This window comes from Hyaena hyaena, unplaced genomic scaffold (assembly GCF_003009895.1).
Source record: "Hyaena hyaena isolate Hyena2069 unplaced genomic scaffold, ASM300989v1 scaffold_275, whole genome shotgun sequence".
Taxonomy (NCBI): domain Eukaryota; kingdom Metazoa; phylum Chordata; class Mammalia; order Carnivora; family Hyaenidae; genus Hyaena; species Hyaena hyaena.
In genome coordinates, this window is record NW_024080908.1 from 146,419 (window position 1) to 167,771 (window position 21,353).

The following is a 21,353-nucleotide window of genomic DNA, read 5'->3' on the forward strand; positions in this document are numbered from 1 at the left end:
TCGCATTTCTTTTTTTTTTTTTTAATGTTTTATTTATTTCTGAGAGAGAGAGAGAGAGAGAGAGCATGAGCAGGGGAGGGTCAGAGAGAGAGGGAGATACAGAATCTGAAACAGGCTCCAGGCTCTGAGCTGGCTGTCAGCACAGAGCCCAATGTGGGGCTCGAACCCATGAACTGTGAGATCATGACCTGAGCCGAAGTCGGACGCTTAACCGACTGAGCCACCCATGCACCCCACTCATTTCTGAGGGTTTAAGTTTTCCAGAAGGGAGAAAGAAGGGGAAACACACTGCATTTCTGGTGTTGTTTTTTTTTTTTAAGTTTATTTATTTTGAGAGAGAGCGAGAGAGCATGAGTGGGATAGGGGCAGGGAGAGAGGGAGAGAGAGAATCTGAAGCAGGCTTCATGCTCAGTGCAGAGCCTGACACAGGGCTTGAACTCAAAAATCGTGAGATCATGACCTAAGCCAAGATCAAGAGTTGGCTGCTTAACTATCTGAGCCACCCAGGGGCCTGGCATTTCCTTTTTTTTAAAAAAAAATTTTTATTAAAACTTGTTTTAATGTTTATTTATTTTTGAAAGAGAGACAGTGAGAGTGGCGGGGTTACAGAGAGAGAGAGGGAGACAAAAAATCCAAAACAAGCTCTAGGCTCTGAGCTGTCAGCACAGAACCCAACGTGGAGCTCAAACCCACAAACCTCGAGATCAGGACCTAAGCCGAAGTCGGATACTTGACTGACTAAGCCACCCAGGCGCTCCCCCACCCTCTGCATTTCTATTCTTAACTGGAACTTTGGAGGATAGCGACCCAGAAGGTGGTTGGTGAATCCACCCACTGTTCTGTGCGAAGCTCTGAGCTCTGGGGGCAGGGAACCCAATGTCAACCTCATGAGGCCTCGCACCAGTGTCTGTCATCAGGGAGTGAGCAGAATAAAGGCCCTGGGTAGACCCTGAGGACATGAAGTGGTATTTTCCTCAACTGAGGCTTCCAGGGCCAGCTGGAAGGTGGGGAGGGGGAGGCTGGGAGAGGGTTGTCAACAGGAGCCCGAAGGTCACCTGCTACCATCTGGTCCTATGTGGCTTCCTTGGGCCACAGAGGACACAGGTTCTGCTCAGCACGCCTTGTCTGCAGAGGCTGCCTGGGTCACCGCCGGGCTGCACTTACCCAGCCTGGCTCCTGCTGTTTCCAGTCCCCCATCTTCAGGAATTAGGAGTGGGTTCTAGAAGCAGCAAGGGCTCCCAGGACTCAGAGGGGAGCACTGGCCACCTTCTCTCCCTCCTCCCCACCCCACGCCAGGGCACCTGCGTCGTTCTGTCGCTGCTGCAAGCAGGTGCATCATGTGGGCTCTGGCAGCCCTTCTGCTCCTGGGTGAGTCCTCAGTGCGTCAACAGCGGCAGAAGCACTTTGGCTGTGGGAGAGGGTGTGTGTGTGTGTGTGTGTGTGTGTGTGTGTGTGTGTGTGTTGGAGAAGAATCCTCCATTCCAAACAACAGTCCGTTGTCTATTTCAGGAGGATGAAGAGGAAGGGGCTTTCTGGGGGCTGGGGAAACTAAAAGCAGAAGAAAATCAGGGCTTGAGACCCATGGGATATTTTCTACGGTCAAGAGGTCCCTTGCTTTCCTCTCATTTCAACATTCTTTTTCTTCTTCCTTCTTCAATTCCTGTTTCGCAGTTCCAAGCGGCGCGCAAGCTGGTAAGTCTTCCACATCCCTCTGCCCAATTTTCCACACCTGCCACACCAATCCCCCCCACAAAGGGAGCTGCTTGGGTACTCCCCACTTCCTGGCCAGTGTGGGACAGCGTCTCTTCCGGCGCCTCCTCAGTCCCTGTGACTCAGTTTGCCTCCAAGCACTGAGAAATGGGTATAGATCATGGGACTGATAGTTTGGAGCCTGTTGAGTAACGTGGGTTGGGTCCTGGAAGCGGTAGTTTTCTGATTTGCCAACCCCAGATCACATTTTGGGCACCTCGCCTTGATTCTCTTCTCCACCTTGCCCCCTCCCCCATGCCCCCCTCCCCCAGCTACTCTGGAGAAGCCAGTATTGTCTCTACACCCGCCCTGGACCACAGTCTTCAAGGGGGAGCGGGTAACCCTGCGGTGTGATGGGTACCACCCTCTGCTCTTGGAGCTCCGGCCCGTCAGCACTCTCTGGTACCTGGGCCACCTGCTTCTGCCCTCTCACAAGAAAAGCATCGAGGTGCAGACCCCAGGCGTGTATCGATGCCAGACTCGGGGAGCGCCGGTCAGTGACCCCATCCACCTCTCTGTGTCCAACGGTGAGTGTTTGAACTCGGTGAGTGTTTGAACCCGAGGGCAGGGACGGTGCGCATCTCTGCTGGCCAGGCTGGCCCTCCTGTGGGAGAGGACAACAGGCCACCCCCCTTGGGGCAGGAAATGGGGGGCGGTCTTGAGTCTCCGGAGCAAACAGGGCTCTGCGGGGCACTATGGGAGACGTGGCATGGCTTGCGTGGCCCCAAAGGTCGCCGCCCCCCTCTGCCACAATGGGAGGCAAATACACATTTGTGTTTGTTTATGAGACTAGCTCAGAAGGGCAGAGGCTCTGAGGACCTGGAATACTGGACACGGACCTTTGGGGGTGGGGTCAGCCAGGAAGAGGGCAGAGCAGAGGCGAGAAAGTGAGGGTCCTATGCAGCTGGGAGAACGGCTCCTCACTGAGCAGCACGAAAGCTTCTCTGTGCTTCTCAGCAGTAACATCATTGGATCGGCCTCTTTGGTTCTTGTGAGGATGAGAAATGAAGATGACTCGTTGTTAAGGGGGGAGAAAGCAGCAGTTGAACAAAGCATTTACAAGTTTATTGCAGACATACCCGTGTGTACATAGGGGTCAGTTCAGAACCTGACTTCCTGGGGATACTCAAAGGGTTATGAAGCAGGGAGAGAAAATAGTAATTTGTTCTTTAGGACACAGGATCAGCTACTTTGTATTCGGAATTCAAATATCATCACTTAGCATTTACATACATTTCATGTCCATGCTCTGTGGTTTGTGGCTTGGAGATTGATAATACAGATAAAATACTGGGCCGGAGAGAAGGTAATTAATTACTGCCCATGGAATAGAATAGCATAGCGGCCGTGGCTGTTGCTCCAGAATCCTTTCTCAAAGTCAAACTCCTAAAATGGCATCCAGAACATGTTAGGGCTATATGAGTGTTAGCTGTGATGATGATGATGGTGATGATGGTGATGATGATGGTGGTGATCCATAAATACAGGGTACGGTGGCAGGTATTCTCAAAGCCAAACTCCTAAAATGGCATCCAGAACATGTTAGGGCTATATGAGTGTTAGCTGTGATGATGATGATGGTGATGATGGTGATGATGATGGTGGTGATCCATAAATACAGGGTACGGTGGCAGGTATTCTCAAAGCCAAACTCCTAAAATGGCATCCAGAACATGTTAGGGCTATATGAGTGTTAGCTGTGATGATGATGGTGGTGATGATGGTGATGATGATGGTGGTGATCCATAAATACAGGGTACGGTGGCAGGTACCTAAGGCTGTGGAGTTGGGGAAGTTTTCTGGAGGAGAAAAGGTCTAAGCCCAGACCTATAGGACAAGTCGTTCTCAACTAAAACAGGTGTGTGTGTGTGTGTGTGTGTGTGTGTGTGTGTGTGTGTGTGTGTTGGGCGGTGTGGGGGAGGGGGGCTTCTTGACAGGTACAAAGGCTCAGTTCTCCCAACATACATGCTGGGTGTGGATGGACTTAGCCTGCATTAAAGGTGGCAGATGGGACAGTGAAGGAGATACTGGGCAAGGGACGATATCAAGGGACGATATCGAGATGGTGGTGCCAGAAAGGTAAGCAGGGGCCAGGTCAGGAAGGCCCCCAAGGCATCCTGAGGAGTGTAAACTTGACTCTGATGGCCGTTACTCTTTGATGAGGCTGGACCAAGTACCAGCCCTTTGCCTTCCTAATCTCTAATGAAAGGCTTGCCCTGGTCTTTCCTCCCCCTCCCCCTCCCCCTCCAATGCGTCCGGTTCTGAGGGTGCCTGACACTTAGGGAGCAGGGAGGGAGCTGGCGAGGAAGTGAAGGAGGGCCATGTGTGGGGAGGGGCGCAGGGAGGCAAGGAGGGAGGTGGAGAAGAATGGGAGACCCCCGGGGCTGGATTTCTCCTGGAATCAGGCCTGTCTGCGGGGACCGTCGCAGACTGGCTGATCCTGCAAGTGCCCTACGCCGCGGTGTTCGAGGGCGAGCCGCTGGTCATGCGCTGCCGCGGCTGGTACGACAAGATGGTGAACAAGCTTCACTACTACCACGACGGCAAGGCGGTGCGCTACTTCCACTCCAGCGCCAACTACACGGTGCCGCAGGCGCGCGCCGGCGACAGCGGCCGCTACCAGTGCTCCGGCACCATGCGCATCCCGGTGGAGAGCGCGCCCATGTTCTCCGCCAAGGTGGCCGTGACCGTGCAAGGTGGGGCGACCTGGGGCCCAGGAGGGAGGCGAACCGGCGGGGGGAGTTCTGGGACGGGAACCGGGCGGGGCAGGGAGGGCGGAGGTCCGGTGGCTGCCCGGCAGCGGATTTCTACCCCCCACCCCCCACCCCGGGCAGGCCCGCTTTCGCCTCTTCTCCGTAGAGAAGGCGCCCCCTAGGCACAGCCTGAGTGGGGCGGCTGTCACTTCCCTCCGGCTCGCTCCGGTTTCTCCGAGTGGGGATTCCATGTAGGGGGTACCTCTGTCCACTGCCCCAGCCAGAAGGCGCGGCAGTCGTAGGGGTCGCGGTGGGAGGGGGGCGCGTCCACCCCCTCTAGGCCGCGGGATCCGAATCGGGGGTCACCGGGATGTGACAGGAAGCGTCTGGCCGTGTCCCGTCCCCTTGCAAGCTTTCCCGGTCCCTCGGGGGCTTTCCTCCCTCCCTCCGCGCGCATACAGCCTCCTCCCGCCCCCTCCCTGCGGGAAGCCCGAAGGACAGAGGGGCCGCGGGGCCGCGGACATGGGGACCTCGTCCCCTGGGGCCCCTGCGCGGGCCCGCCGTGCACGCTCAGCCGCTGGATCCCCTCTCCGCAGAGCTGTTCCCGGCGCCGGTGCTGAGGGTGACTGGCCGGGCAGAGGCCCGCGGCGGGGTGGCGGTGCGCTGCGACACCCGCCTGCACCCGCAAAAGCGCGACACGCCACTGCAGTTCGCCTTCTACAAGTACAGTCGCCCCGTGCGCCGCTTCGACTGGGGCGCCGAGTACACGGTCCCCGAGGCCGAGGTCGAGGAGCTCGAGTCGTTCTGGTGCGAGGCCGCTACCGCCACGCGGAGCGTTCGGAAACGCAGCCCCTGGCTACAGCTCCCGGGGCGCGGTGAGTGACCGCACCCTCGGGGGACACCGCCCCCCTCCCGGTCACGCCCCTCCCCCTTCCCCGGCCCCGGCCGCCTCCGCGCGCTCAGTCTCCCTCTCGCCACCCCACTCTCCCAGCTCGAGGTCCTCGCCCCCCTCTTCGCTGCTCCCCTCCCTTCCGCGCTCCCCACCGCGTCCCCGCCGTCCCCTTTACCCCTCCCGTCTCTTCCTCCTCCCCACCCCATCCCCTCCGCCTTCCTCACCCCTCCCCTCTCTGCCTCCCTCCTCTCCACCTCATCCCCACCCTCGCCTTCCTCACTCCTACCCCGCTTCTCTCCATCCTATCCTCTGAGTCCTCTTCACCCCTCCTCTCCCCCCCTCCCATCTCTTCTTCCTCCCCACCCCGTCCCCTCCGCCCTTCTCACCCCTCCCCTCCCTCCTCTCCACCGCCTGCCCGTGCCTCGCTACTTCCCCTGTTCGGTCCTCTCCACTCCATCTCCTTTCTCCTTCCTCTCCACCCAGTCTGCATACCCGCCTCCCCACCCCTCCCTCCTTCCTCTTCAAGCCTCTCCACCCTCCTCACTACTACCTTCCTCCCTTCGTCTTCTCCACCCCATGCCCTCAGCCTTCCCTCCCTACACCCCTCCGGCCCGCGTGCCCCCCCTGCGCACACGCTCCGGCCGCGGGAGAGCGAGCGCAGCCGCGCGTACTGCTGTGTCGCGTCCGCAGGGCCGGCGCTGGACTCGGCGCCCACCACCGCCCCAGCCCCCCAGGCCGCAGCCGTGGCGCCGGGCGGCCAGCCGCTTTCCTTCAGAAAGCCCCCTGTGTCCCGATCGGCCCCTCCCGTCACCTCCGTCCCGAACGTCACCTCGCGGCTGCAGTACCCCGCGCGCAGCGCCCCCACGGCCGGGCCCCCGGCCTGCGCCCCGCCGACGCCCTGGGAACAATCCGCCGCCCTCAGACCCGACGTGGACCTTCTGCTCCGAGAAATGCAGCTGCTCAAAGGCCTCCTGAGCCGGGTGGTCCTGGAATTAAAGGAGCCACAGGCCTTCCCGGAGCGCGGGGGCCCCACCTCGCACGCTGCTGTGAGCCCGGGGACGCAGGGGACCGCCCCAGCGGAGAGCTGAGGGCCGGGGCGCTACTGCCCCCTCTCGGGCTTCAGTCTCCCATCTCGCCTGCTTGCCACCCGCAGAGACGTCGCCAAGCCGGCTCTGCTGGTCTCTGCTGGCCTGCGTCGGTCTGGCGATGCTTTCCAAGAAGCACCATAAAGTGTGGTGGCCGATGATTTCAGTGTCGCGCATGTCTGAGCAGTTTGTCATCACAAGGCCGTTGCTCTGAGCCTCTCCTTCCCCTCACACGACCTCCCTCCCGTTACTCTCTACTCTGGAGCTTATGTTTGGAAGTAAATTCAGTCACCCTTAGCTTTTCATGCATGCCCACCCCGTGCCTATTTCAGCACAAGCACTGTTACTTTGGTACTTAAGGTCACTGAGATAATGAGCCCTCTGAACCGTTCAGATTCAAGTTGTAATTATTCATAATGAATTTAATGTTGATTTTAGAAAGGCTTTCAGTCCCATTTCTGATGAGTTTATGCCCCAAAGTCCCAGGTTCTAATTAGTTTTAATGTTTATTTTTGAGAGAGAGACAGAATGTGAGCAGGGGAGGGGCAGGGAGAGGCAGGCCCAGAATCAGAAGCAGGCTCCAGGCTCTGAGTTGTCAGCACAGAGCCTAACTCACCAAGCATAAGATCATGACCTGAGCCGGAGTTAGATGCTTAACGGACTGAGCCACGCAGACGCCTCTATTCTATTTAGTTTAAGAGGGAAAAGGACATGTGTGGCCCCCATTCCAGGCTATAAGGGTCACAATTCTAGGAGATTCACCCAGATGCTTCCCCTGCCTATGTAGCTGGACACACTGATGGGCTCCCGTAGCGGCGTAGCAAGCAGGCCACGCTCACTGTAGCCATAACTTAAACAAGTGGTATTATTTGCATCCAGAAATTTCTTTGGAGGAAGTTTAAGACGAATCCTTAAGAATGCAAAATTCTAGTTTTTACTTTTTTTTTTTTTTTTTTTTACTTCCCTAAGAGCCACTCCAACCCTAACCTGATCAGATCCAAATGCCACCCTGAGTGGTGATTTGACTGTTGCTTGAAGGAAGAAAGCAAGAGACCATATGATCATCTCAGCAATATCTCATGAGTCCTCCATCGGTCTGCTGGAGTCATTTGTCCTCTGCAGGGCTGGTGTGACTTCTTCCCAGAAGGTCCTTGAGTGCATACCTTACGACACTGAAAGGGCACTGTTGAAGGATCGGGACTGGTAGCAACTCTACCCTCCCATCTCTTACTTCTACTAGACCTTTCCCTTTCTTTTTGAGTGATTAACCAACTTGCCTCATCATACTCTTCTTAGTATTATGCCTCACCGTATTATCACAAGGTCACTAAAATTATAAGTGCTCTCTGAAACACAATGGAAAACCAGTGAAGAAATCTGAATCTTTAAGAGGAAAAAAATTCAAGGGGAGATGTGAAAAAGAGTGAGAGTAGGGTGTGTAGGCTGTGGAAAGAAAGCCACGGAGACCCGAAAGGCGTGTTCGTAGAGCTGCAACTAATTCAGAGTGGTTGGAGAATCGTGTGTGTTTCTGTGCGGGGAGGTGAATTCGGGGGGCGAGGTGCCAGGAGTAGAACATGGAGAAGTCAAAGGGCACCAGAAGGTGAAAGTCTTGTTAAGAAGTCCTTCAGTCTGGGGCCCCTGGGTGGCTCAGTCAGTTAAGCATCCGACTTTGACTCAGGTCATGTTTTCACAGTTTGTGGGCTTGAGCCCCACATCGGGGTCTGTGCTGATGGCTCAGAGCCTGTTTCAGATTCTGTGTCTCCCTCTCTCTCTCTCTCTGTCCCTCCCCACTCATTCTCTGTCTCTCAAAAACTGGATAAATGCTAAAAAAAAAAAAAAAAAGTCCTTCAGCCTATGGGCTATTTGGGATGGGTATTTGGAAGCATTCTTTACTGAAAGCATCCATAAGCCTTATTGGAGGAAATGCCAATTTGAATATTTTTTTTAACGTTTCTTTTTGAGAGACAGAGAGAGACAGAGCATGAGTAGGAGAGGGGCAGAGAGAAGAGGAGACACAGAATCTGAAGGAGGCTCTGGGGCTCCGAGCTGTGAGCACAGAGCCCGATGCAGGGCTCAGATTCACGAACCGCAAGATCATGACCTGAGCCAAAGTCAGACACTTAACCCACTAAGCCACCCGGGCGCCCCTAGGAGATGCCAATTTAAAATTAGAAATGAAGAAACACTTAAACTGACCTCAGTGGACATGTGCTCATTTCTGAGAAGTCACGTCCAGGCCCCTAAATCCAGTACTGGGTTCTGGTTTACAAGAATCTTTGTGGCTCCGACTTCCAGCTCTCTCAAGCAGGCTCATTTCTCTTCCCAGAACTCGACTCCCAGCAGGACCTCCCTGGCTAAACCCCACTTGCCCAGACAAGGCTCCTTCCTCCTGACTGTGTTCCACTGAAGTGCCTGCCATGTCTGAATTAGATAGGAAGTGACCAGTATTCGTGGCAAGAAGCTTAGTAACCAAAGGATCTCAAGTCGGAAAACCCCCCAAAAGCCAAACAAAACAAAAACCAGTTGGTCATTGTTCAAGAGAGGGGAATAAAAGTGAAACAGCTTCTCACAAGAGAGCTAGAATGGCAGTGCCCCGTGGCTCACACTCTGTTAGCAGCCCTGACGCCCTTTTTCTTGTCTTGTCACCTGTTTTCCTTTTGCACAAGAGACCTGAGGCTGGGGAGGGGCAAGATTTAAGGGGGAGAATGGAAGTCATTCATGACTCCAATCTCTCTGAGTGTGTGTGTGTGTGTGTGTGTGTGTCACCGGGGTGGGAGGGATGGGCGGGTATGCCCTCTAGACCACTGTTTGAAACCCCCAGCTTTTTTTTTTATTGTTTTCTTTATTTCTGAGAGAGAGAGAGAGAGAGACAGCGTGAGCAGGGGAGGGTCAGAGAGAGAGGGAGACACAGAATCCAAAACAGGCTCCAGGCTCTGAGCTGGCTGTTAACACAGAGCCCGATACAGGGCTCGAACCCACGAACCATGCGATCATGACCTGAGCTGAAGTCACACACTTAACTGACTGAGCCACCCAGGCATCCCTGAACCCCCCAAGCTTTCGTAAATCATCCCCTATGATCTCCAGTAAGGCCTACACTATGAAAGAGAAGGAAATATCACACAGGCAACTTACTGGCCATGCCCCTTTGGGTCCCCCCAAAAAAAGTCTCATCCAGCTTCTCTCTGAGATTCTAAGATGCGTTTAGGGAAACAGAAGGCCAGCTAGCCCGGGCTGTGCAAGGAGAACGCAGAGCTCATTTCTGAGCAGCAAGGAGAGCAGCAAAATGCCAGAAAAGCCTGGGGAGAAAGTTACTTCTCTCTGGTTCTCTGATCAGTCCCAGGCCTCAGACTCAGGCGGCCCCAGACCCTAAACGTGCAGGGATCCATACCGGATTCCAGACAAGGACACCACACGTCTGCTATCAGAGAGCAAGGAGGATCCTGGCAAGCTGTTGCCTTCAGATCTCAGCTTTACCCACTTGCTCTGTCCTGCCTGAGTCTCAGTTTCTTATCCGGACTTAACTCTTTGAAAAGGGCAACTCTTTGGGGTCTACACTTAGGACTTTTCCCCTAAGAGACTGAAGCATATCCTCTGGGTTGAAGTCCAAACTCCCTCTTGTGGCCTCTGAGGCCCATTCACCCTGTAGAGCAGTCACACTGACTTACTCTTTCCCCAGCATGGCAGCACCTTGCCCACTTCTGTGCCTTGGCATATGCTCTCGCCTCAACCCCGACGGGGGGCTGCACAGGCCTTCTGAGCCCAAGTTTCCTTATCTGCAAAATGAGGGAAGTAAGAGCAACCTTACGGGGTGGGGGGGGAGAGGGGAGAGACACACAAACAAGAAGATTCTCTCATTACTGGAAGTTTTAAGACAGGGTATGCTAAGATGCTTAGAAGCACACAGGAGCAACACTAAGCCCAGAGTGGGGGCTCACAAATCATTTCTTGGAGAGATGACATCTGCCGGTGCCTACTGACAGAGTATTCGATTGTTTCTAAAGGTTTGCTGTTTTACGTTATGCTACAGTGAATACCCTTACCACTGTAGCTTTAGGCGTGTATTTGGGGGGGGTTGCCTTTTTTTTTTTTAATATTTTTTATTTATTTCTAGGAGAGAGAGAGAGAGACAGCGTGAGCAGGGGAGGGTCAGAGAGAGAGGGAGTCACAGACTGAAACAGGCTCCAGGCTCTGAGCTGGCAGTCAGCACAGAGCCCGACGCGGGGCTCGAACCCACGAACCGCGAGATCATGACCTAAGCGAAAGTCGGACGCTTAACCGACTAAGCCACCCAGGCGCCCCAAGGGGGGTTGCCTTTTTTAAAAAATATTTTTTTTCTTAATGTATATTTATTTTTGAGAGAGAGGGAGAACACAGTCAGGGGAGGGCCAGAGAGAGAGGGAGGCAGAGGATCCGAAGTGGAGGTCGTACTAATAGCAGATAGCCGACGCGGAGCTTGAACTCCCCAACCTAGAGATCATGGCCTGAGCCAAGGTCAGACGCTTCAGCAGACTGAGCCACCCACGCACCCCTTTATGCCTGTATTTGATTTTATCTGTGGGATGAACTCCTAGAAGTAGAATTGCTGGATTGAAGGAGACGAGTCTTGTGTATTTTCATAAATATTGTCAAGTTATCCCTCAAAGAGATCGTAGCAATTTGAACTTGACACTAGTTATTCATGAGAGAGTTTGTCTCTGCAACCCTAGTCAAGAGAGCACATCATCATACTTATATTTCTTAATTAGACCCAGAGAATCTCTTGACTCTTTATCCACTCACTGGTGAATGTTCCCAATTGGAACCTGAACCTTTTCTAATCTTGTGTCATGTAGCAGCCTAGCAGCACAGTTTCCGTGAGTCAACGCCCCTCTTTGGAACATTACCTGCCGGAGTCCAGCTCCAGCCGGTCCAGGGGTCCCTGAAGGATGGACGGTGTCGGCGAGAATGATGAGAAATCACCTGGCAGGCATCTCTCTCCTGTCGGTTTTGGTGTCTTTATTTGTAGGTCAAATGATAACATGGCATCAGAAAATGGAATTTTTACAAGGGATAATTCTTTGTGATAAGATGCTTTGGAAAGTGTACAAAACCAGGTTTTAAATTCTAGATTAAGTTGCACATAGACAGGCTAGGGGTCATTCTGTCTGGCTCACAAGAGGAAGAATGTATTTGAGCTGGTTAATGAATGCTTGTGTAAATGTTTCTAGTTGAAGCTGAATGTGTAAATACCATGGGGGCCCTAAATGTGTCAGCCTCTGTATTTGGGTTTATGTTTTAGCTGCTCTTATCTATCCCCATCCCAGCTGCCAGTGTAAGGGAGGGTATTTGTGGAATGTAGGCCTTGAGGAAGGGACGGCTATACATCACCAGTTAGCAAAGGTACATGTAGTAACTTATGTTCGTTCTGCACTTATCTGTATCTTAACTCTAAATTAGGCTCTTGGTCTCTGGGCCAGACTTAAGTGTAACTCTTGTGTTCTTACCCCCCTTTATTATCTCAGTCTTGGATCTACAAGGCCCGTAGGAAGAGCCTTTTGACAAACATCTGCAGTGCTTTTGTCTAAAATCTCCTTTGTAGAGGCAGGAATATGCTTTTTCTTATGAGGTGTCTGTGTGGGGAATATGGTCTGATTTGGAATGTTGTGAGGCCTGGTCAGTAACCACAGGCTCATTTCCAACGTGAGCCAGTAGTGGCAGGAGGAGATACCAGTTTTGGCTTCTCATGGCAGGAGTTGTGCAAACGCTGCCATTTCCTCGCTGTGACTGTGTCATCCAGCGAGGCCGGTGCGGCTCCCAGTAGTCACCCCCTTCCATCTTCCGAATTACTTGCTTGTTGGCCCACAGTTAACTAAGGAAAATGTACCCCTGACTGTACTTACTTATGAAGCGCAGACTTTCTGCCAAGTAAGAGCTCTTATTTCCAACAGATACTACAGTTAGCCCGTATTGGTTTAGTCCATTCCCCAGTCACTGCATCTGCAAAGATAATCGTTTTCAATTCTTGACATTCTCATCATCGCAAGAGGCTTCATATCATTGTATATCCCTGGTTCGGCTAACATCTAAAACAAAAGAATAGGTAAAATAAAATATATTCTTCTTTCTCAGCCAGCCTCATTACAGTGATGTGGGAAATAGCCGTTCTCCCCTTTCTTTAAGTTAATACTCCCCTAATGTAACATGTTAAGTTGTAATAGTCAAGCTAATTAGCTGTGGACCTGGAGATGGCAGAATATAGAGGTTCAGAACACTGGCTGGGGAGTTCAGACTTGGGTTCAAATGTAATTTGTATCCCTTACCAGCGGTGTAGCCTGGGGCAAGATATTTTGTCTCCTAAGTTCTGTTTCCTCATCTATAAAGCAGAACAGTCATAGTACCTGCTTATAGATTTGCTAGAAGTATTCACAGAGCTTATGCAAGTAACATAATACATAAGAAGCAGTAAGTTGTTATGATGGCTGTAATTCAGTGACTCTAAAAGGACTTTGATTGCAGGATGCACAGTAAAGGAGAATAGTAAGAAAGGCAATCGTGGCCAAGTAACCTACACATTGTCTTTTAAGTTTAATGAGAAATTAGAAATTTTACATATCATAAATCCCTCTTATATGTGCACAAAAAGGAAAATATAAGGGAAACAAATTGGGTAAGTATTCCTAAAATGTTTTCATTTTCAAAATCTGACTTTTCTTTTTTGAAGTTTTTATTTTAATTCCAGTGTGGTGAACAGACACAGAGTGTGACTTTTCTATGTCACCTTTTGACCCAGATTTATCAAGGTCCATATTTCCCCACTCCGACAGCTTTTCTATGAAGAATATTAGTAATGCAACTTTCTTTAAAAAGAAGCCTGGGGGGCGTCTGGGTGGCTCAGTTGGTTAAGCTTCTGATGGTTTCAGCTAAGGTCATGATCTCCCAGTTCCCGTGTCCCACAGTGCTTTGAGCTGACAACATAGAGCCTGCCTGGGATTCTCTGTCTCTCTTTCTCTCTGCCCCTCCCCTGTTCACTCTCTCTCTCTCTCTCTTTCTCAAAATAAATAAATGAACTAAAAAAAAAAAAAAAAGCTCGAATAAGAGTAACAGTCAGCAAATACTTGGAAGAGCTTACTTCTGACTTCTGCTTCAGGAAAGTTGCCAAATATGTTTGATTAACCACCCACTTCACGTCTCCCTGCAACCTACGATGGGTTCACTGTTGTCTCTGGAAATTTCTTCGAAGCTGCTCATACTCATTCTGTAAATTTTGATGCTGCGTTTAATGTTCCTGATTATGGAAGGAATGAAAACTGATGAGACGGCAATGATAAGACGCATCATGATTTCACAGATGTTAGAATGTAGTTTGAAAAAACTTTTTCGTTTTTAATTTATTTTTTAAGAGTTTATTTTATTTTACTAAAAAGGGTTTTTATCTTTAAGTAATCGTACACCCAATGCGGGCCTCAAACTCACAATTCCGAGATCGAGAGTCACATGCCCCGTTGACTGAGCCAGCCAGGCACCCCTAAACTGTAGTTTAAAAAAAAAGTCTTAAAATTAATAAAATACAAAATGCACCCTGAATGCAAATGTAGGAAAGCAAATTTCAAAATGCCTAGAGAATAAGCCACATATGACCCTACATGGAGCCAGGAACTAAATGTGGACATCTTTTTGAGACATAGTGGAGATCTTCCAAAATCTGAATGGAATTTAAAGGCTGTTTAGTTCAACCAAGAAACCAAAACATTTCTTTTCTAAATTTCTGCCCATTGGGCCGTGCATGCAGCCAAGCTTGGCCCAATCCTTGCAGCCAGTTGTTTTCGTGAAGATGTGACCCTTGTTTCCTTCCAAAGGACAGCCTACTTTACCCATAGGGCAAGCTCTGGCAATTAGAAAGGTCTTCCTTATAGATAAGGACCAAACCGGTTTTGTTATACCTTTCAGTCACTGTACCTCCTAGGGGTACCCAGAACTGATTTCTGACCCTCTTGTAAGCTTTTCTTTTCTTTTCTTTTTATAAATGACCTTTTTTAAAAAATTTTCTTTTTAATGTTTTATTTATTTCTGTTTGTGTGTGTGTGTGTGTGTGTGTGAGAGAGAGAGAGAGAGAGAGAGAGAGAGACACTGCAGGGGAGGGTCAGAGAGACAGGGAGACACAGAATCAGCACAGAGCCCAACGCAGGGCTCGAACCCACAAACCGTGAGATCATGACCTGAGCCAGAGGCGGGACACTTAACTGACTGAGCCACCCAGGCACCTCAGCTTTTCAAATATTTCAAAGACACTGGTTAGGTCATGTTTAGGTTTTACTAAAGAGAGACTTTTCGGGGTGGGGCAAAAAAAAAAAAGAGAGAGAGAGAGACTCTTTTTCTTGTTTGTTTGTTTTTTCGGTGTTTTCACCTGTCCCTAGGTAGGAGCCCCTTCTCCATCCTGGCTTTTCTGAGCACACCTCCAGCTGCTGTATATTTGTTTTAAAATGTGGGACCCACAACAGACTATGGCTCTTCAGGTGGATGTGTCCGGGGAGAACAAGGCAGGAAGGCAGGATTTGATTTTTATTTTTTACAATTATGCAATCGCCCTCGTGACAGGGTGGCAAAAGTGATCTTTCACGACACAATAGACGTGACATTCTGAAGCCAGATCATCACATGCAAAATTTACAGAGGAAACGGTTGAAGATCTGTTCCCTGACTTTTGGACTCTGAAGTCACACGGGGGAGATAAAAAGAGGTCAGAGCATGGAGAAGAGAGAGGGTCTGGGCAGAGACCCCTTTGCCGGGATGTGAGACCCCATCCCAATTCTTCCTCATAGCGAGGTGTGGGAAGTCCCTACATCTCCCTCAAGCTTAACCAGGAAGGTGCCCAGGGAGTCCCCCAGGGAGGTCTGAAGTGTGTTGCCTGCGGTTGGGAGACACAGTGCATGAGTGTCTGGTGCACACCCGAGAAGGTGAAGGTGGGCTGTGGCTGTAGGATTGAAGAGCCTGTCTGGGGATCAGCCCTGCTACAAAACACCCTGGAGCAAAACCGGTTGTGTATTTCCTGAAAGACAACCGGCCATCAAAGGGTTAATGGGACAAATGCCAGCTAAGGACTCCTAACCGCCCCAACCTCGCTGTTCCTTTGCCTTCCCTGACTCTGGGGGGGGGGGGGCAGCTTTGAGGCTTGCCCCCCATCTTCCTATTTGGCTGCTCCCGGAACACACCTTTTCCTTGCGGTCTATCTGAAGTCTTGGTACTCACCCTTGCTGTGCCCCGGGCAGAACAGCTGGGGTTTGGTTTCAGGCTGGCGTGGGGCCTCTTGGCTCCTGGAGTCAGGCCACCAGGAAGGCTTGGCAAAGGCACCGAAAAGCTGAAGGTGAATCTGGATTCCAGGGGCGGAGGGAAGCGGTACAGGAAGAGGCACGGGGCGGCAAGCCGTGTGTGCGGTGAGTTCAGGACCAGAGGAGAGCAGTCCTGGAAAATAAACATCTCCAAAAAGTTCCCAGAAGCGTCGCCCGTGGGAAAAAGAATGGGCTTTAGTGACCTGCCAAGTTCAGAGAGCAGAAGCCTGCCCGGGGAACGAAGAGCTTCCTGTTTCTTTACCCATCTTCCCTCCCTTCCCTCTTCTCAACAACTTTGGCTTGAGTATGCAACAGGGGAAACTGAGGCTGAGAGAGGTGGCAGTGTGGAGGGGGGAGAGGGAAGAGGCAGAGGAAAGGGGGAGGGAGCCGGGTCTAGCTCCTTCCCTAAGTCAGGACCTCAGCTGGGTAAGTGGGACAAAGACTCACCTTTGCATTCAAATTGAGGTCTGGGCGCTATAGTTTATAAATTCACACGGACACTGGTGACCTACAGTCGTCACAAGACTATCGGTTACCAAGAGAAGCAGAAAAATCATGGCTTGTCTCAAATATTAATGAACACGGATATCACCTGGGGCTTTTCCTCACATGCTGGTTAAGAGTCAGCGGGTCCAGGGTGAGGTCCAAGCGCCTGCATTTTTTTTTTAAAAAAATTTTGATTTATTTATTTTTGAGAGAGACACACAGAATCGGGAAGCAGGCTCCAGGCTCTGAGCTGTTAGCACAGATACTGACGCTCTGAACTCAAACCCGTGAGATCATGACCTGAGCCGAAGTCAGACTCTTAACTGACGGAGCCACCCAGGCGCCCCACTTCCAGACCTTTAAAAAAGCAAAGTATATTGTCATATTGATCAGAATACAGTTTTGGAGAACAGAATCTACTCTAGCTGGGTTAAGCAGGAAGGAATTTAGCATACACTATATCGCAGCCTACGGAATAGCTGGAGAGATGAAGAAACTGATTCCAGTTTAGGTTTGCAGCAAAGCCTCCCAGTATCCGGGCCACCGTGGGAGTCAGTGCTGCTTCCATGACCATAACATCCCCAGGCGAAGACCAGAAGACACTGCGATGATCAGAGAAACAGCCGCGATAAGAAAGAAGCTACTGTTCTGGGGCGCCGGGATGGAACCTCGTCTGCTGTCGTCCAGGAACGAGATGCTCAGGGCCCTGAGATCGCGGACCCTGGCACCTCTGCCGTGGCTGCAACAGGACACCCCCACACTCTCCCCTCTTTCCAGAAGCAACAGAAGCCACAGAAGCACAGCCTCTGTTTCACTGTCACCTTCCATGTGTTGTCCAAAGGCTTCTGAGTGGCCAGACCTCAGCTGGGCCCCACACCTGGCCGCAAGGGAATCGCGGTCCCTTTCAGCTTTCCGGGGCGCAGCAGCTCAGAAAGGCACCTGAGAAGGTAGTGGAGTGACTGTGGACCCCATATCCACAGACGGTAAAGACGGCAGTCCTAGAGTTTCCTGCTCTAAAGGACCTAGAGATTTAATCCAACTTGTTGATTTAGAGACCAGGAGGTGGAGGCAGGGAGACAGACGGACTTGTTAGTGGTGGGGTGACACGGGGTTCCGGGTGGCCTGGAGGACGAGCAGCTTCCCCAGGGGACCAGTGATACTGTCCAGCCTCATTAAGCTGACTGCCTGCAAACCCACCTGCGAGATTGTTTGGTGCAAAAAGGTAATTTTATTAAAGCACAGGGACAGGACCCACGGGCAGGAAGGGCTGCACTGGGCTGTGAAGAGTGACTGATTATTCTGTGCTGTGGGGTTGGGGGAGGTCAAGGTCAAAGGGAGGACTCCTGGAGGACTTTCATGTGCTAAAGAGGACTCGCTGGATGCTGGGCCTTGCTACTGTCAAGCTGAGGTTGTTTTCTCTCAAGCAAGGCCTAAACAGGAAGCCTGGGGGGGGGGGGGGGGGGGGGGGGGGATACTGAGAAATGGTAAACTCTGTATTTGCCTCAAGGATTTGTCAATGGGCTGCAAGTCTTAAAGAAATTTGATTTTGAGGTGCTTGGGTGGCTCAGTCGGTTGAGCATCTGACTTTGGCTCAGGTCATGATCTCACAGTTTGTGGGTTCGAGCCCCGTGTCGGGCTCTGTGCTGACAGCTCAGAGCCTGGAGCCTGTTTCAGATTCTGTGTCTCCCTCTCTCTCTGTCCCTCCCCTGCTCACACTCTCTCTCTTTCTCTCAGAAATAAATAAAACATTGAAAAAAAAGAAATTTGATTTTACCGGCCATTTCCTTCTTGCCTTTGTTCCCCACAGCGCTGCTGAGGGGAGGGGATGTTGGGGCTCCAGGAAACTGAGTCTATGGGTTTCTGGAGATTAGGCTCTTGAAAAGGTTGCCTTTTGTGATTTACTAAGACATCTGTAAACTGACGAAAACTCATGTCCTGCATGACTGGGATCTCCGGTATGTCCTGCGTGTTAACCTTCTGTTTTCTTTCCTTTTCCTTGTTCCTGGGGAGCTGGGAGTGCCTGAGGAACCGCACACATACCCCACCTAGGTGGTGGTGGCTGCGGCGGCGGCAGCGGCGGTGGCCGTGGTGGGGCCTTGTTCACTTGCCTTCGGCTCCCTCATCCCTTGTTAATAACACTGTAGTTAATATAGATGCTTATTTCTGTAAACGTGAATGGGATATTGTTTTGGATTCCGGGCAACCTTACTGGTTTGACGGCCTAAGGGTATAGATGGAGATGGGGCGGGGGAGGGGGGTATCCCCTTAGCACTGGTGGGCTGCTAAGGGACCCTGAGACCCTCCGTGAAAGGGGGCTTGGATACATGAGGCCTGTGAGTGAGGGACATGTAGTGATGAGGTTTTGGGGGTATGATGGTGGGGGTGGCCCAGAGCTCATGGCCAAGAAAGAGTTCTTGAAGACGACTTTGGTGCAAAAACGTGATTTTATGAAAGCACAGGGACAGGACCCAGGAGAAGGAAGAGCTGTAACTGATTATATACCTTCAGGTTGTGGGACAGGTGTTTGGGGACTACGTAAGTCTCAGAGGAATCTGGGAAGCAAGGTTTCCAGGACCGTGAGGGGCTCGCTGCTGGTCGGAAAATGCTATTTATACCGTTTAGTAAAACCTCTGTTGTGAGATCTTTCAGATACATATCAGGGGCCATAAGCTTGGAGTATGACTGCCAGCATGTATCTCGGGAGGGTTGAGATAAAGGAAGTTTCCAAAGGAATTTTTATGCTAAAGCAGATGCACAGGAATGGGGGGGGGGGCGGTCAGGATACTGTGAAGCCAAGATTCCCTTTTGCCCCCAGCAAAGTGTCCTCATGAGGCAGCTGAGCTCCTAGAAGGAGGTCATTCTGCTAGTTTCAAGGACTTGTCAATGGGCTGTAGGCAGGAAGGGAATTTAATTTTTCATTTGCCTTAGTTTCCCACATGACCATGGCAAGCACTTAAATTCCTTTCCTTTGTTCTTGGGGAGCCAGGAGTTTCTGGGGAATATCACACAGATCCCACCCGGAGCGGGGATGGGGGTGTTAGTTTGTACTTTACCCTCAGCTTGCCCCACGCTCCCTCATCACATAGGAGCCCTTTCCCTCCACAGAGGCTGCAGCTCTGCGAAGCCACAGTCAGGGCCGGATGTGGCCCTTGTGACTGAACACAAGCCCCGGGACAGCTTGTGAAGCCTGACAACAAATCGTTCCTTTATAACTAAAGGCTGACGCCACGTTGGGCACGTTGAATGAGATGGACTGGGGTCTTAGCCCTCAGATCTCAGCGTGTCCTTCTCACGGCTCTCTCCCCCCCAACCACACTTGCCAGCCCTTTCCTCTCCTCTTCCTCACCTGTGTGAAAGACCCAACTCAAATGCCACCTTCTCAGGGAGCTTCTTCCAGTTTCTTCCAGCTAAAATGAATGACTTTTTTTTTTTATGTCTGAGCCCCAAGTATTGTGTTTGTACTGTCAGTTTCACACATGGTTTGGGTATCTGTACCCTTGTCTACACAGGGCAAACTTGACTCTAAGGTCTTCATCGAATTCCGTGCTATATCTCCATTGCCGAGTGAGAACGAAGAATTGGGGATAAAATCAAGGAGGGTTTCTTTAAGTACTTTTTTAAAAAAATGTTTTTTATTTATTTTTAAAAAATTCTTAATGTTTTATTTATTTCTGAGAGAGAGAGAGAGCAGGGGAGGGTCAGAGAGAGAGGGAGACACAGAATCTAAAACAGGCTCCAGGCTCTGAGCTGTCAACGCAGAACCCAATGCGGGACTCAAACCCATGAACCGCGAGATCACAACCTGAGCTGAAGTCAGATGCCCAACCAACTGAGTCACCAAGGCGTCCCTGTTTTTTATTTATTTCTGAGAGAGAGAGAGAGAGACAGAAACAGCGTGAGCAGAGGAGGGTCAGAGAGAGAGGGGCATACAGAACTTGAAACAGGCTCCAGGTTCTGAGCTAGCTGTCAGCACAGAGCCCAACGTGGGGCTCAAACCCACGAACTGTGAGATCATGACCTGAGCTAAAGTTGGACGCTTAACTGACTGAGCCACCCAGGTGCCCCAACTCCAGTTCCATTCAGTCATCTCGGTTCCCAGGGTCTGAAATGCTGATGCTTCTTCCTCAGAATCTTGACAGCGTTTACTCCCTTTGTAAAGAGGATGCATCTTTACAAAGACACAGAATCTGAGCGAGTGAGTTTGGGGATGTGGTTGCAGCATGGTGGGTGGTTAGGATCCAGTTTCCCCTAATCCTCATGACTGCTGAGTTCCTGGACTGAGCACGCTCAGCGGTACGTGTCTGCCCGACAGCTTCAGCTGCACCAGCCTTTCCTCTCCCCGCAGCTCAGCAGCCCTCCCCGCAGCCCCTCCGAGCTGTTTCCTCCGGGTGCATGGCTTTAGCCCGGCGGATCTCCCTGCCACTAACTAGTGACAAGTACATACAAGTTAGTTCTTATCAGAACTCTGCAACGTGGCTATAACTACTCCTATTTTGCAGATGAATAGACGGAGACTTGGGGAAATCATAAAACTTTCTAAAGGCACATAGTCCCATGTTGGTGGGTAGCAGGGACCAGTGATGCTCAGGGTGGGTCACACCAAGGTTTTCTCTGGCTTCAGACTGTGCCCCTCGAAAGCAATGCCAAGTTCCAGCTCATCACTTTCTAGGTATCCACTTACCACTCACAAAACACAGGCTTAGCAAATGATACAATTATGTTATTATCACTCATCTGTATTTTTGTTCCTTTTTACTTGGCCTCAACCTGGGTGGCTCAGTTGGTTAAGTGTCCAGCTTCGGCTCAGGTCATGATCTCGTGGTTCTTGGGTTCAAGACTTGCGGCAGTCTCTGTGCTGACAGCTCCGAGCCTGGAACCTGCTTTGGATTCTGTGTCTCCCTCTCTCTGCTCCTCCCCTGCTTGTGCTCTGTCTCTCGGAAATAAATAAATGTCCAAAAAAAAAGATTCAAAGTACATTTCATGTGCATCTTCAGAGCTGTTTTGATTTTAAGTCCATTAAGAACATATAACTAACCAACATTTACTGATAACGCACTGGGCGTAGCAGGGCCCGGGAAATGTACTAGGAATAGAAAGAGGAAGTTTCTCTTTGGACCCTGATGGGGAGATGATGGGGCAG

General features: G+C 51.1%; 1 protein-coding gene across 1 annotated transcript; it reads left to right on the forward strand.

Annotated features, from left to right (window-relative positions):
* Positions 1-1,337: 1,337 nt before the first annotated feature.
* Positions 1,338-6,580, forward strand: FCRLB (Fc receptor like B). The gene is made up of 6 exons (XM_039245960.1): positions 1,338-1,420; positions 1,526-1,692; positions 2,022-2,276; positions 4,179-4,445; positions 5,039-5,317; positions 6,025-6,580. The coding sequence occupies exons 1-6, from the start codon at positions 1,338-1,340 to the stop codon at positions 6,420-6,422; spliced, it is 1,449 nt and encodes a 482-aa protein (XP_039101891.1). The 3' UTR covers positions 6,423-6,580.
* Positions 6,581-21,353: the final 14,773 nt, after the last annotated feature.

Bases quoted from the DNA above. Each gene is read 5' to 3' on its own strand.
- FCRLB (XM_039245960.1), top strand. From the start codon at position 1,338: ATGTGGGCTCTGGCAGCCCTTCTGCTCCTGGGTGAGTCCTCAGTGCGT. The intron at 1,421-1,525 runs GTGTGTGTGTGT...ATGAAGAGGAAG, and splicing joins CACTTTGGCTGTGGGAGAGG to GGGCTTTCTGGGGGCTGGGG. The intron at 2,277-4,178 runs GTGAGTGTTTGA...GGACCGTCGCAG, and splicing joins CCACCTCTCTGTGTCCAACG to ACTGGCTGATCCTGCAAGTG.